The sequence below is a fragment of the Eleginops maclovinus genome, chromosome 16 (assembly GCF_036324505.1).
Source record: "Eleginops maclovinus isolate JMC-PN-2008 ecotype Puerto Natales chromosome 16, JC_Emac_rtc_rv5, whole genome shotgun sequence".
NCBI lineage: Eukaryota > Metazoa > Chordata > Actinopteri > Perciformes > Eleginopidae > Eleginops > Eleginops maclovinus.
This window is the reverse complement of record NC_086364.1, coordinates 5,085,832-5,100,008: the sequence shown is the minus strand read 5'-3', so window position 1 is coordinate 5,100,008 and position 14,177 is coordinate 5,085,832. Positions and strand designations below refer to the sequence as shown.

Genomic DNA, 14,177 nt, shown 5'->3' with positions numbered 1-14,177 from the left:
AGTGGCAAGTGTTTTTGTGTTACAAATTGTTATATTTATTAAAGAGCTATTGCTTTGATACGAGACTAATAATGGGAATACAAATGTCTAAAGCTGTTGTAAAAAACGTAAGACAACAGAATTCTTTCAACCACATTACAGTCTTCATCAATAGTAATGACAATTCATTTATATAACAGCATAACACACACAATTTCTTGTTTCAAAGAAACAGGAACCTGGCCTGTTTCCTAGGTCAATGATGTCAGTTTATTCTGATTTGATATATGTTTCAATATTATGTACTAACATGATGTACCTGTTTTGTATACTATTGATATGGTTCTAATATTGTCTTAAACTTTTCTTTTTGGCTATTAATTTGGAAAATATTCTTGTAATATTATTTTATTACTAATTATGGGCATACAACTGACTCTAATCGCGCTATATTTAAAATATCTATTAATTTAAACTTTTCCTTTGCTGAAGCCAATTAAAAACATTGTGCAGCATCAGTTTCCTTACATGACCTCAATTATTACGGCCCGGCGTGAACAATGATAGACATGAAAACCAACCAATAATTTAAAAAAGTCAGAACGTATTGACAGAAGGTTTTGCCCAATCAGGTTTTGGATTAAACGAGTAGGCGGGGTTTACGCTTGGTGCGCTCGTTACAGTCTCTCGGCTGACCCCGGTTTTTAGGCGTACTATTCATAGGTGGGGAATTACACACTCTGTGAGTTCTTCCATCGTTGAAAAACGGTCACTTGTAAATGCAATGGAGTGTTTTCATTGAATCAAGATATCCGTGTCGATTTTGTATGTCTTGGAACAGGCCCGGGCGGTTGAGTTGACCCGCATCACATGGACAGCAGTCACCGGGTTCGGTCAAACCTAGTGCACCCGCTGCCGTGTTTTGTTGTTTTCCAGCGGTGTATCGTGTTTGGCCTGTCAAACTAACCGTGTGACTTTTTGCTGAAACGACGAGACTGGATTAACAGGGATGCACATGACTAAAAAGTATAATTTAAATACTAAAGAATTGCTCAGCTGTCAATTTCTAATGTGATGCCGACGTCGTTTCTAGCGGTTCGTTTGTGTCTCTGTTAACATTCGACGTCTACGCCAAGCTAGCTACATTAGCCGACTTAGCTAGCCGATTTTTGCTATTTTATACAACAACAACCATCATATTTAACTATGTTATCATTAAGAGAAACAGTTTAGTTCATAATAGCCGATTTAATTTGTACCATATCATGCCATGTCATTGTTTAAATTGCTAGCCTGCTAGCTAGAAAGGTTTCTGTGTTGCCTGCTATAGGCTTGTGTTATTGTTCTCACTGATGGAGCAGTTTTTAGCTGGTAGCTGATGTTCGTTTGTATGTTATTCCACTGTGCAGGACCAGGAACACAATGAAACCACCGTCACAGTCATCTCCTGTAAGCAGCTTAGTAAGTAGTGACAGCCGAGTGTTTTTATTCAGAAAATGTACTTGTTAGAACCAGGGGCGGAGCTAGTATTCATGGCTCAGCCCAAAACTAGGGGCCCGGGGTGGCCTGCATGTTCCCTTCTGACGGCCTGCTATGTGCACTATTACTATGGGATATATATCAGTATTTTGCCAGTCTTAAAATAAAGGTTGAAGAAATTTAACAAATCAACATTACATTTAAATAGTACAACAGAAGACTCATACGAATGCTAAAGGATAACATACATGTAAAATGGCCAGGGAGGGATAATAAAACCTGGCAACATATTCAATACAATCTCATTTTCAAGAAGGTATTTTAAATTACTTGATTCATCGCTAACAAAGACTTTCATATTTATTTTCCGTCAACTGATAAACATGTTTGTTTTCACTCTACACAAAAAGTAAAAAGTGTTAAATATGTATGATAAACATTTTTTCAGAAAAAAGACTATACTACACTATACTGCAAATATTGACATGAATATATCTATAAAAGTTAGTAGAGCTCCAATTAACATACCTATTAATGTCTCAGATTTTTGTTGAGGCAGTTTAACCAATATATACATGCAACACACACTCATGTCACCTGTATTTCTGCAGGTATTTGATGGCGTCTACAACAATGCCAGAATGCTGCATTTCCTCACAGCAGTGGTGGTAAGCAGTTTTGTCTGTGGGAAGTCGTAATGCACATTTTATTTTATTAAAAGCACCACATACAGAGACAATTACATGTGTGGTTTTCAGGGCTCCACCTGTGATGTGAGAGTGAAAAACGGTGCAGCCTACGAGGGAATCTTTAAGACTTTAAGCTCACAGGTAAAAAGAAAGCCTGTTAACACCTCCCTTCCTCTGAATCCTTTCATGTTTCCAAGTTACATGATTTATCTGTGTGTACTCTTCTGTTCATCTTCAGTGTGAGCTGGCTGTGGATGCTGTCCATAAACAGAGCGATGGAGATGGTGATGGAGGAGGAGGAGGAGGGGGGAGGGGGGGGGGAGGCGAGGAAGGAGGAGGAAGCCTGTCCTCTCAACCAAAGATCGAAGATATCACAGATACCATGATCTTCAGCCCCGCTGACCTGGTGACCATGACCTGCCGGGATGTGGACTTAAACTTTGCTGTCAGAGGTAAAATAAAAAAAAAATGTAAATCAGGTTAAGTAAACCAAATTGTGGTGAAGATAAACAAAGTGGACTAAAGCTATATGTTTTATGGGGTGTATTCGAGGTGGCAGTATAACTGTCTGAGAGTTATTTTTGTTGTTGACTCTTGTCTGTGTTTGTGTGTTTAGACACTTTCACTGACACGTCTCTCAGCTCAACCCGGGTGAACGGGGACCACCGGGAGAAGGTCCTGCAGAGATGGGATGGGAACGGAAACGGAGAAAACTTTGAGCTTGAAGCAGACGCGGTGAGAGGGACACACACGCACACACGGAAAGGAAGTGTTACTACGTCAAATATGCAAGTGGCTGCTAAAGATGCATCACTATATTACCTCAGATCTCATATCTGAAACTATGTATCTGTATATCTCTTTATTTGTACAGAATCACTGAGATCACTCTTATCAGCATGCATAGGAATGAATTACATTATCATTTATTTGAATCCATATTTTTTCTTTGGATAAGTCATAAAATGTGCCGCTAGTTTAGAAATAATGAGCCAACGGTGTCATTAAATATAAAGAGAAGGTCGCCAAGTTGAGTGTAAATGTGATAGGTAAAAAATCGTCTTTGATCTGCATTATTTATCGTCTGATAAGGCTTAAAAATATCAGCTGTCTTTTCCCAGTCTTTGAATGTTTGGCCGGCTGATAACAGAAGAATGTGTGTGACATTAAGATGTGTGTTTTATACAACTAGCCTCCACTGTGTCCAGTAGTGACATGTTCGCATTGAGCTGCTTCAAATGTCTCATTTTCACTTGTTTTTCTTCTTTTAGTCTAACGGCTGGGACGCCAACGAGATGTTCAAGTTCAACGAAGAGACATACGGCGTCAAGTCCACCTACGACTCCAGCCTCTCCATGTATACGTGAGTCAGTTTTACTGCTCCAGGAAAAGTGACTATTCAGAGGGACTGTAAGCAAACCCTGACTTTTCATCCCGGGTTTATTATCTGTAATATATTTAAGTTTACCCTCGTTCCTATCAGTTATGATTATATGTTGCTCAGAGGGCTTTGGAACAGGTAATTAGAGCAGAAATATGTGGTTTAGATTTGAGTATTTACCTTAGTGATTAAGATATTATTATAACAGATATGAATGATGGTCCTAAACTGTTTCTATTGTTTTTAAAACATTGATTTTAACTTCAACATGCATCCTTTTTATATGAAAGTATAATAATATGATAATTCTACTATAACTAGAAGAGCAACTAACAATTATAATAATTTCGGTTAATTCGTCAATTACTTTCTATATCAGTCGGTTAATCGGTTGGTGCATAAAATGTCAGGAAAATATAGAAAGTGATGTATTGTAGTTTATCAAAGTCCAAAACAGCAAATCGCCATATTTGAGAACGGCTTACGAGTCATTTGAACTGTCACTTTAATTTAGTGAATCTCCTGATGGGAAGTCTGAACCTGTTCGTCACAGTTTATTCTGCTTGTAACTTTTTAACTGAAAATCTGTTTATTATTATTATTTCCCAGCATGCCTTTGGAGAAGGGGAACTCTGAGGGCTTCCGTCAGCGGGAAGCGCGAGCCGCTCGGTTGGCCAACGAGATCGAGGGCAGCCTGCAGTACCGCCGGCGCGTTTCTCTGGAGAACGACGAAGGCCGCAGTGAGGAGGACAAATACAGCTCTGTGGTGAGGGAGAGGGAGGAGAGGGGGAGCCCCGGCTTCCCTTCCAGCGGCAGGTAACACTGGTTTATCTATTATTTTTTATATTTTATTTATTGAAGGACAGATATGTCATACAATGTTACAATTGAATCATCATAACATTCATTTGATCTAGAGGATAATCTGACAGGGATGGACCTATTCTTTAATCGTATTTTCTCGACCTCTTCTAACTATTTGTTTCGGTCACCCAAATTTGTGTTTTTTTAAGTTTAGCACTTGACTTGGGTGGTCCATACATTTAGAAATAGACTGAGCAAAAGAATACAGATTAATAAAACTTCAGAAAAAGAAGTAAATTGAGTTTTTTTATCAGAGCATAAAAATCAAATGTGTTGCAAAAAAGTTTTGCCCACTTAGAATAGCATTAAGGCTTTAGTTAATCCTTGACTTGGATGTGGAATTGATGTCGTTCTGCTTATTTGCAGTGCATTCTTATCACTTTAGCATAGCATTTTAAAGAGCCACCTGTAAAATAAAGAAATATTATGAAAGTTTAGTTTAAGTTGTAAATTCAGAGACTCAAGGTTTATCAAAAAATGCCAAAACACCATGAATACACATGATAAGAATAATTGTTTTTAAGGTTGGCTTATTGGACTCAAACTGAAATTATAATAATCAATTATAACGAGTTACAGAAGAATTATAAGTTTACTTTCTGCTCCACAGAAATGTATCTGATTGAACATTTCCCAGAATTCATCTGACCACTTCTTCCCTCTGTCTTGTGTTTCCAGGGAAGGTAAATACATTCCCCTCCCGCAGCGTGCTCGGGAGATCGGCATGGGCCGGACTGGGGCCTCCGGTCGTACCGCCGCCCCGACCTCCTCCAGACACCCGCCGCCCGGCGCCTCCTCCCCCAAACCGCCGTCTGATCGCAGCAGCCCGCTGTCAGTCAGGAGCTCCTACTCTCCCCACCAATCACAGGGCAGCCCACCAGCGGCCGGCAGCCCTCCCTGCACCAATCACGTCCTCCCTCACTCCCTCTCTCACCCACAGGCCCTCGCTGACAACGCACGCTCTTCTGTTAACGGAGGTACGGGGGGTTCAAAGATACCAGTTTCTAGAAGACGCATCATGCCTTATATAAGGAACCGTGGAGTCATTTGAACCATTACAAACCTTTATAGAGTGGTGCAGGAATGAGTCCTCAAACCCTTAAATTAATCAGCATTTTAGCACTTCCTGTTCGCTGGTGTGTGTGTGTGTGTGTGTGTGTGTGTGTGTGTGTGTGTGTGTGTGTGTTGTGTGTGTGTGTGTGTGTGTGTGTGTGTGTGTGTGTGTGTGTCGTGTTCTCATGCTGTTTCCCTCTCTGTGTCTCAGTTACTTCCAGAACTTCCCCTAAATCCCAGAGACTCCAAAGCAGGACCCTGCGCACCCCAAACTCCCAGTCTTCAGCTGCAGGTACTTACAACACACGCACTCATCTAAGATACATACACACACAAACACACACACACTGCTGATTTATGAATCTTCTGTGCAGTCTCTCGAGCCCCGACCCTGGATCTTCCCCTGGGCGGCCCCGTTTTCTTGGACTCCAACTCCAGCTCTGCTGTCTCCATGGCATCGACCGGTGCCAAACCCTCCGGCCCGACCCCGCTGTTCACTGTCGACGGTGAGACTGTTATTTAGTTATTCAAGTGTCTCTACAAACACATGGGGCAGGGGACACGGATTTGTTAAAGGCGCTTTATTATGATGTTGGGGTTTCCCCTCTCCTGTCATTTGTGTAATAGGTTTTTGTGCATATAATAATAATAATAATTATAATAATAATTATAATTATTATTATAATTATTATTATAATTATAATAATAATTATAATAATAATAATAATAATTATAATAATAATAATAATAATAATAATAATTATAATAATAATAATAATAATAATAATAATAATTATAATTATACGTAACACTTCAGCTTCTATTGGCTACCACTCCAACAAACTGCATGTGATAGGACAACTCTTAGCGTTGTCCTGCCAACAGAGCCGGCCAGCTAACCAATCATAGCACAGGCAGTATAATAGAAGTATAAATAAAGAGCTTTTTGGTCATTAAAGCATAGAGACATGTCGCAGCAGAGACACTACATACAAAGATGAACCAGAAAATGAGCAGAATGTGGCCCCTTTTTAAAAAGTGCATTTTGCATATTTAGATAGATCAATGTCATTTTCTTTATTGTAATTTAGAATAGTGTTGTGTTATGTGTAGCTTTTTCAGGCATTTCACAGGATTTAAGTTGTAAATACTGTAGAAACATCTGAACACGGCAAAGATATATCTATAGAGCACCTCTCACACAGTTTGGTGTATTATAGTGCAACAATATAATGCAAAGCTGCTCCAATATAAACATTGGATAATACATTATACATTAAGTGTGCAACGTTTTTATTCTTTATATTTGAATCCAGTGAGGTAAAGTTGGATTATAAAGATGTGTCAATGTTTGGGGGAACATAACAAAATAACGCTGGATCAACCCTAACACTTAATGTGTTAAATGTGTCGGGGTTTTCTCTCTGTGCCCCACAGTGAATGAGATCCTGAACACAGCTGCTAAAGAGAGAACTGAGAGTCTGGCAGAAGGGAAGAGCACCAAAGGTAGAACAGGTTTTCATTTGTTCCTCTTGGGCCCGACATTAAAGAACTCTGGGTTTATGTAGCGATTATGTCAATCTTTGAAATCCCTCTGTGTTGGGTTAGGCTGGGAGCCAGGTCCAGCCCTCTGCTTCCTGCAACTTTTTTTCCACATAATTCATTTAGAAAAAGCTTTGTGTGCATACCATTTAAAATAAGTAGTTTGCCTAGTTTAGATTTGAGATATATTGATGCGTTTAAGCCAAAGCAGCTGTCATTGTTAAGTTACAATAGTATAGTCTGTAAAGCAGGGGGTCCAAACTACGTCCTGGGGCTAGCAAATCCTGCAATATAATTCAGCTTTCTTTCCTTTTGTTTTCATTCTGTCATGACTATAAATGCACTTTTCCCTTTAAATATTTTCATTGACATTAAAACAAAAATCAGGAGCGTACATATGCAGCATCTTTTACCGGCTCTCAGGGAATAGTAATATAAAAAGGGTAGCAGAAAAGCTCCTGAGTGCTGACATGGCTCCCAGTGTATGTGATGCTTAGTGCTTTATAATTCCTCCCCACTCTCTGCAGCTCCCTCTGTCCAGCAGAGGAACCAGCTGGAGGAGCTTCGCAAGTTCGGCAAAGAGTTCCGGGTGAGAACCATGTGATGCGTTTTATTCACATATATTATATTTGGCAAACGTGATGTACAGATGAGGTAACATGTTGTGCATTTAAATGATTCCCTAGTGCACTGGTACATCTGACGCTGTACGAGTGTTCAGTGTGTGATGTTTGTGTCTCTCAGCTGCAGCCCACCTCCTCCCCAGCGGCAAGCCCAGCGTCTGCAGATCCTGCTCAGCACGACTCCTCACCGCCCAAAGCTGTCCCCTCCTCTGCCCAGGACCTGCAGCATACCTCTGAGGCAGCAGCTCCTGCTGGCCCCCAGGCCTCAGGGCCGGAGGGGCCACAGCCTGGGACGAACCAGCCGGCTCCTGGCAGCGATGAAAGCTGTTCAGAGAGCGGGGAGCGGCCAGAGGCTGCAGCTACATCGTGAGTCACCAGCAGCTACCAACACCATACATGATTAACGAAGGGGAGATTAGATTCAGGTTGTCAGGTTTGGGAAGTGATCTAGAAATCTACAGAAAGGTTATTTCTGTTTAACAATTTCCCCCCAAACTAAAAATGAATGGAAACAAAGTAGGCTCCTTCAGTCTATTTCTTGTGGAGGTTTTCGTGGCCACTCAACCGTCCGGCACTGCTGGATCCTACTAGCAGCTCTCCAATAAAACTCATTTTTAACCTTCAAAACTCCCTTTTTTCATCATGCAAAGCAATACAGCTTCAGAATTGTGAATTCACACAGCTGTCCTCTGATTGGTTGCGCGTCAAAAGGTCAGCAGTGATTGTGGTCGGAGTGGAAATGTTTGAAGTTTGACCGCAGCCTTTAGCGACAAGTTTCCAGCGATGCACAGCGTAGCCTCACGCGGTCTCCATAGAAACACAACGCCAGCGCAGAGCCATGTCATGTGAACGCAGCTGTAGTGTTATAAACTGCTCAGGGTTTTTGATTCTGATAGACGTTCATACTCTAAGATAAATATTCAAATGGACTTCCTGATTCATGTTGTATCGTATACGTTCTTTGTTTATTTGTAATGACTTCTTCTGTTGTTTCCTTTTTCGCAGGCAAGTGAAACTCTCAACATTGAATCCAAATGCAAAAGAATTTCAACCCATAAAAGTGAACACAGTCCAGGTTAGTTTGTTACACACACACACACACACACACACACACACACACACACACACACACACACACACACACACACACACACACACACACACACACACACACACACAGGAACTAACTCTGAGACTCTTTATCGTGTTGGATGTCTAGCAGATAGATTCTCAGTGTCACTTCAGTTTTCCTTCCTTGTTGGGACAGAAACCTGCTCCGACCCCCACCCCTCCTCGGCCGACCCAACCCAGCCCCTCTCTGATTCTGGCCCCCCAAGGACAGCCAGGAGGAGGCGCCATCTACAACACCCCACCGGGACACTACCTGTCCTACATGTCCCCCCTGCACATCCAAGGGCACCAGATCCAGGTAAGAGTCCTCCCTTTAGTGTCATATTTAAAATATCTGGGTTCATTTTGTAATGGTGGCGTTGAAGGTTGAACACAAAACATTGATTTAGTAAGGATTGTAGATTGTATTCCTTCCGCTTCCTACTTTATTAAGTTTTGAAAAATGTCATCGTCTCCCAGCACTAATGCTGTGTCACTGTGTGAGTTCTTCCCCTACATTCTGCCCGGCAACTGTCCAACATTTTCTTTTCCATTAACCAGTCTGTAAACACTGCCAGATCACATACCGTGTTCCCTTTGGTGTTGACTTCCTGTCTTCTTCTGCTGGTTTCTCTGACGACCAGTTCTGTCTTTAAACCTTTAACCTTTCTCGTTTATGTTTTTTTTACTAGGCACAGTTTAGCCATCATGAATCCAAATGTGTGTGCTCTATAGATATATAAAAATGAATATTTAAGAAGTATTCCATGTTGTTTTCTGATGGTGTAACAGATGGAGATGTGTATTTTAGCCACAGCTGACAATGTTCAGTGGATTAATACGACTGCACACACGCCTGGGATCAAAGCATCCTTAGCTGTTGTACACAAATAACAGACCAATCAGAACTGAGTACTCCACTGAGCCTTGTGATTTCTCATTAGTGATTCCTTACAATGGAATACTTTCAGCTGATGTGATTTAAAATGTTTCCTCCTCTCCTCCTCAGGCTCCTCAGATGTATCAGTACACCATCAACCAGGGCAAATACCCCCGAGCCAAAGGTAAAAGTTGCACTCTTTATTACTAATGTACACACAGTGAACAAAATGCTGGCGAATGAGTCCAAAGATTCAGAAACAACTCAATATTTGTGTTTTCCTTGGCAGTTGGTATGATGGGTTGGATGCCTGAAAGAGGCTGTGGTTAACTGGGGCATTTCGAAGCTTTTATGTGTCTTTAAAAATGGCAGTTTCTAATGAGTATCTAAAGGAAACCTCCTGATGGCATCTGCAGTTAACCACCTTTATCTTAGCCGTGGGGAAGTGAAAGCATGAGTAGTTTGTTTATAGCCTAATATTAGCTATTTAATACAACGATCTTAAAAGTAGTATGAGAAGATTATCATTCTGAGGAAAATGGGTTTGTATATGAAACGTCCCCATATGAAAGATAAAGGCTAATCATAGGATGAACTTATTTCAAATATATTCTTGACGTTACTGTGACCATAAATCTTCATGAAGCGCTGACCGTGAGTTCTGTTTTCAGGCCCGGTGGTGGGACAGCGTCCGGAGCACCACCCCTCCTCCACCTCCCCCATGATCTCCGCTGCAGCCTCTGCAGCAGGACCCCCTCTGGTGGCCTCACCGTACCCTCAGTCCTACCTGCAGTATGGTCAGATGATCCAGACCCTCCCCCCCCATTACCACGGACAGGTGTGCTCATTAATCAGCCTTTTAATCTCACCCAAAGTGAAATCAAAGACCCACTGTGGGGCGGCTTTTTATTATTAGGCGACTGAAACTGCCCCCCAGAGGACGGCAGAAAGCGTTCGTACTTTTAGGTGCAAACTCAAAACCCCCTTTTTTAATTTGACTTTTAACTGAATTGTATGTTATTTTTTATATATGTGGTTTTAATTGTTATTTTTAATCACAAAGTTATGTGTTTATTGGATATTACCTGGGATGGGGGGGTAGTATTGTATTATTTCTTAATGGTCTATGAGTTTGGATTGGGAAGCACTTGGAGTTGCCTTTGTGTATGAGAAGTGCGATGTAAATCAGGTTTGATTTAATTTACGCAGTGGGTCCACATCTTTTGGGCTCATAACCCTTATTTGTAAAAAGGAAAGTCATTAAAAAAATAGACTTGACTTTATTTAATTGTTTAATTTCACTTCTGCCTTTTATGTCATCACCAGCCGGTTTACTCGATGCTGCAGGGGGGAGCGAGGATGCTGACATCCGGGGCCCCTCCTCAGCAGATGGGGCCTCCTGGGGGCCAGTACCCCGGCCAGGCTGAGAGCCTGCAGGGGCAACAGCAGGCTATGTATGGTAAGCAGAATTATACTTGATAAATAATACAAACACTAGAATTGTATTTGAGACGTGCAGCAGCTCAGGGATCAGCAGCTCAGGGATCAGCAGCGGCTTCTTGAGGATTGTTGTTGTTCTTTAATGACCAAAGTAAATTCCATCTCAAATGATGTTGTTTCTTTCTCTCTCAGCTCAGTCATTCTCTCACCACTCGGGCTCCATGCATCATCCTCAACCCTCCAGCACCCCCACTGGGAACCAGCCCCCGCCCCAGCACACAGCCCCCAGTCCAGGACACAATCAGGTAACGCTGCACTCTCATTCATAGTGACCAGCAGCAGCACGGTGAACATGTATCCTGTATCTCTAAATGCTGGGGGGTTATCTAAATGCCGTTGGTAATAAACTTTTTAGATAAACTTTTTTCAGGCAGAATTTTACAATCATAACATAACGAACAATTCTGTTTCCACATTTTTACATCACAATGCTTTGTTGGTGTTTGAGTAGCAAGAAGCTCCTTCCTGCAAACAAACGTACTTTAAGTGAAAATCCAATTATAATCATTTATATTAAATAAGTCAATATATATTCATATTAATTACATGGGGCGTTATTTGTATTTAGTATTTGAAATACTGCATTACTGAAATAATGACTTGGCTAATGTTTCTCAGGTTGATGTAATATTACAAAGGAAAATACAGAGGTGATATTTTGAGATTATTTTTTCACTACACGCTGTGGCTTTTAATGGCTGAGATGGGCTTCCATAGCATCAAGATCACTCGCAATATTTGGGAATTATTCTTCAAAAGTACTGTGCAGCATGTATTTTGTGTGGTGCCTTTATGAGCGACCTTAGATTCATCTTTTTTAAAATATTTTCTTCAGTCCAGTCAGGCTGGCCCTCAGCCTCAGAACATGTTCCACACTGGAGGTCTGTCGGCCCCCACCCCTCCTAACATGCAGCCAGGCCACAGCTCCCCCCAGGCCTCCTACGCCATGCAGGGCTACAGCCTGCCCACCCACCAGGCTCTGCCCCACGGCTTCCCCTCCATCAGCCAGCTCACACAGGTCCGTATGAACGAAAGGAAACTAAAGTCTGAGTGAGGTTTAGACCTCTGTCTTTTTATCTACTACTGAATACCTTTAGTTCACTGCATTTAACACATTAGTATTGCACTTTTTACTCCACTACATTAATCTGACAGCTTTAGATGTAATCTCATTACAGTTTGTCATCCCCTTCCTTTATCAGTATTTATAAAGATAAATGAATTAAGGAAAATGTTGATATTCAAACGAACAGGAGGAGGAACTCATTGATCCTTCCGTCCTTACTTTAATTACTTCAACTACATTTTACTGTACAAACAATTATTTTTCTTCATTAAGGTTTTGATCTTGTATTGTAGTATTTTTACAGTATGGTATTAGTACTCAAACAATCTGAACTTCCTCCACCCTGACGTTAATCTCACGTGGCATCCTTTCTGTCCTCTGCAGGCTCATGTAGCAGGAGGCATGGCGGGCCCTCACCACTCTGCAGGTCACGGCCTGCCGCCCGTCATGCTGCACTACGTCTCCCCTCAGCAGGGCGGGGGTTCCAACCCCCAGCACGGCCCCCAGCAGGGAGCCCCACAGCACTTCTACATCGGACACCCCCAAGGTAAAAAACCATCACCTCAACCAGAGCAGTTTGTATCCTCAGATATTCTGCAACGCCTGCTGCTGATGATATGTTGATTCTGTTGTTTTCTGATTTGCTTATTAATTTATTACAATACCTTCACTTTTCTTACTGTATTGACATTTATACGACATGTTATTTTATGAATAGAACGACATTTTTTGAAAGAAATGAAATGACTTTTCAAATACTTTTTACTACCTTTTTTTTTCTATAATACCTTTTTTTTTACATCTTTATTTATATAATTTTTAATTTAATTATCTACTATAATGTTACGGTCACAGTTTCTTTACACAGTATACTATGACTTTTTATTTAATTTATAAATATAATTCTTGCTTTTTAGTGTAACAGATAATTTGAATGCAAATTACGAATATTTGTATGTTTTGGAAGATGATTAAAAACAAACAATAAGCCAATAATTAAATATATTAATAGTCTGTTGTGTCTCCCAGCAGTCCAGGTTCAGGCTCACCCCTCCCAGCAGCTGTCCTTCCACCCCTCTGCAAACTGAAGCCCTCCCTCACCGATGGATGCAGGAACGAGGAAGACGAACCCCCCCCCCCCCCCCACCCCCAAAAAAATCCCCAAGCAACTTGTAACATTCCCACCTCCTGACACCAAATTAACACACTATCATTTTTACCCACATCATCTTTTAGACATGAAGACGTTTCTGGATTTTTAAGTGTAAATACAGACTGTTTTCACTCGGAGCTGGACTGAAGACGGTAACTGGTGGAATCATTTAGACTGACGACAGTGGAAACAGCCCGTCCCCCCCACACACACACCTCCTCTGTCCTTTTACAGAAGAAACCAGTTCATTAATAATAAAACCACTGAAAAAAAATTCTGTTTCCTTGAAGTTATTTGAAACACACAAACTGCTCTGAAGCTGCAGCCAGATAGCGTAGCATAAGCTCTGGAAATGGCTAACAAGGGTCTGATGTCTGCTTTAACTTGCATTGCTTCTTTAAAATGCCTTGCACTTTATTGACCGACTATAATAATATGTTTTATGACATACTATGTTTGTATGTCTTTGGATTTAACTGTGTTTTTTTTCTCCAAATACAACATTTCGGTCTTTTTTTAATTAAATTATCAACAGTTTTTTTTCTCAAAATGTCAAGATACTATACTTTGTCTTTTTTTCTCAAATGTTCAACAATGTCAAACATATGCTCAAGATGTTGACATGCTATACTATGCCATCTTTTCTAAAAATATCGACATACTATTTGTTATTTTTTCCGGTATTTTTATCATGCTATACTATGAGAGTTTTCCACATAATATACAATAACATATTTTTATATATTTAACAAACAACATACTATACCGTTTTCCCACTTTATTCATCATACTATATTATGACTTTATTCTCAATATTTCTGATCTATATTATGACATACTTTCATATTTTTCTACATA

The 14,177-nt window shown here is 40.7% G+C and overlaps 1 protein-coding gene across 5 annotated transcripts; it reads left to right on the top strand.

The window, feature by feature from the left end:
- Nucleotides 1–682: 682 nt before the first annotated feature.
- On the top strand, nt 683–13,587 carry atxn2l (ataxin 2-like). 5 transcript variants are annotated; one of them, XM_063904809.1, is made up of 23 exons: nt 683–1,005; nt 1,389–1,428; nt 2,070–2,126; nt 2,217–2,288; nt 2,386–2,599; nt 2,764–2,882; nt 3,419–3,510; nt 4,138–4,344; nt 5,071–5,369; nt 5,657–5,737; nt 5,820–5,951; nt 6,883–6,951; nt 7,515–7,576; nt 7,732–7,976; nt 8,616–8,685; nt 8,878–9,039; nt 9,730–9,784; nt 10,272–10,438; nt 10,927–11,059; nt 11,233–11,345; nt 11,936–12,118; nt 12,551–12,713; nt 13,196–13,587. In XM_063904809.1, exons 1-23 carry the CDS (start codon nt 989–991, stop codon nt 13,252–13,254), a joined length of 2,811 nt encoding a protein of 936 aa, XP_063760879.1. In that variant the 5' UTR covers nt 683–988; the 3' UTR covers nt 13,255–13,587. The 5 variants fall into 5 exon arrangements, with proteins under 5 accessions (XP_063760879.1, XP_063760878.1, XP_063760877.1 ...); XM_063904808.1 differs by having other exon boundaries at nt 1,389–1,440; nt 13,199–13,587; XM_063904807.1 differs by having other exon boundaries at nt 1,389–1,440.
- Nucleotides 13,588–14,177: the final 590 nt, after the last annotated feature.

Excerpts from the sequence above, each read along its gene's own strand:
- atxn2l (XM_063904807.1), top strand. Across the intron at positions 4,345-5,070 it reads GGCTTCCCTTCCAGCGGCAG|GGAAGGTAAATACATTCCCC; the intron begins GTAACACTGGTT and ends TTGTGTTTCCAG. Across the intron at positions 11,346-11,935 it reads CCAGTCCAGGACACAATCAG|TCCAGTCAGGCTGGCCCTCA; the intron begins GTAACGCTGCAC and ends TATTTTCTTCAG.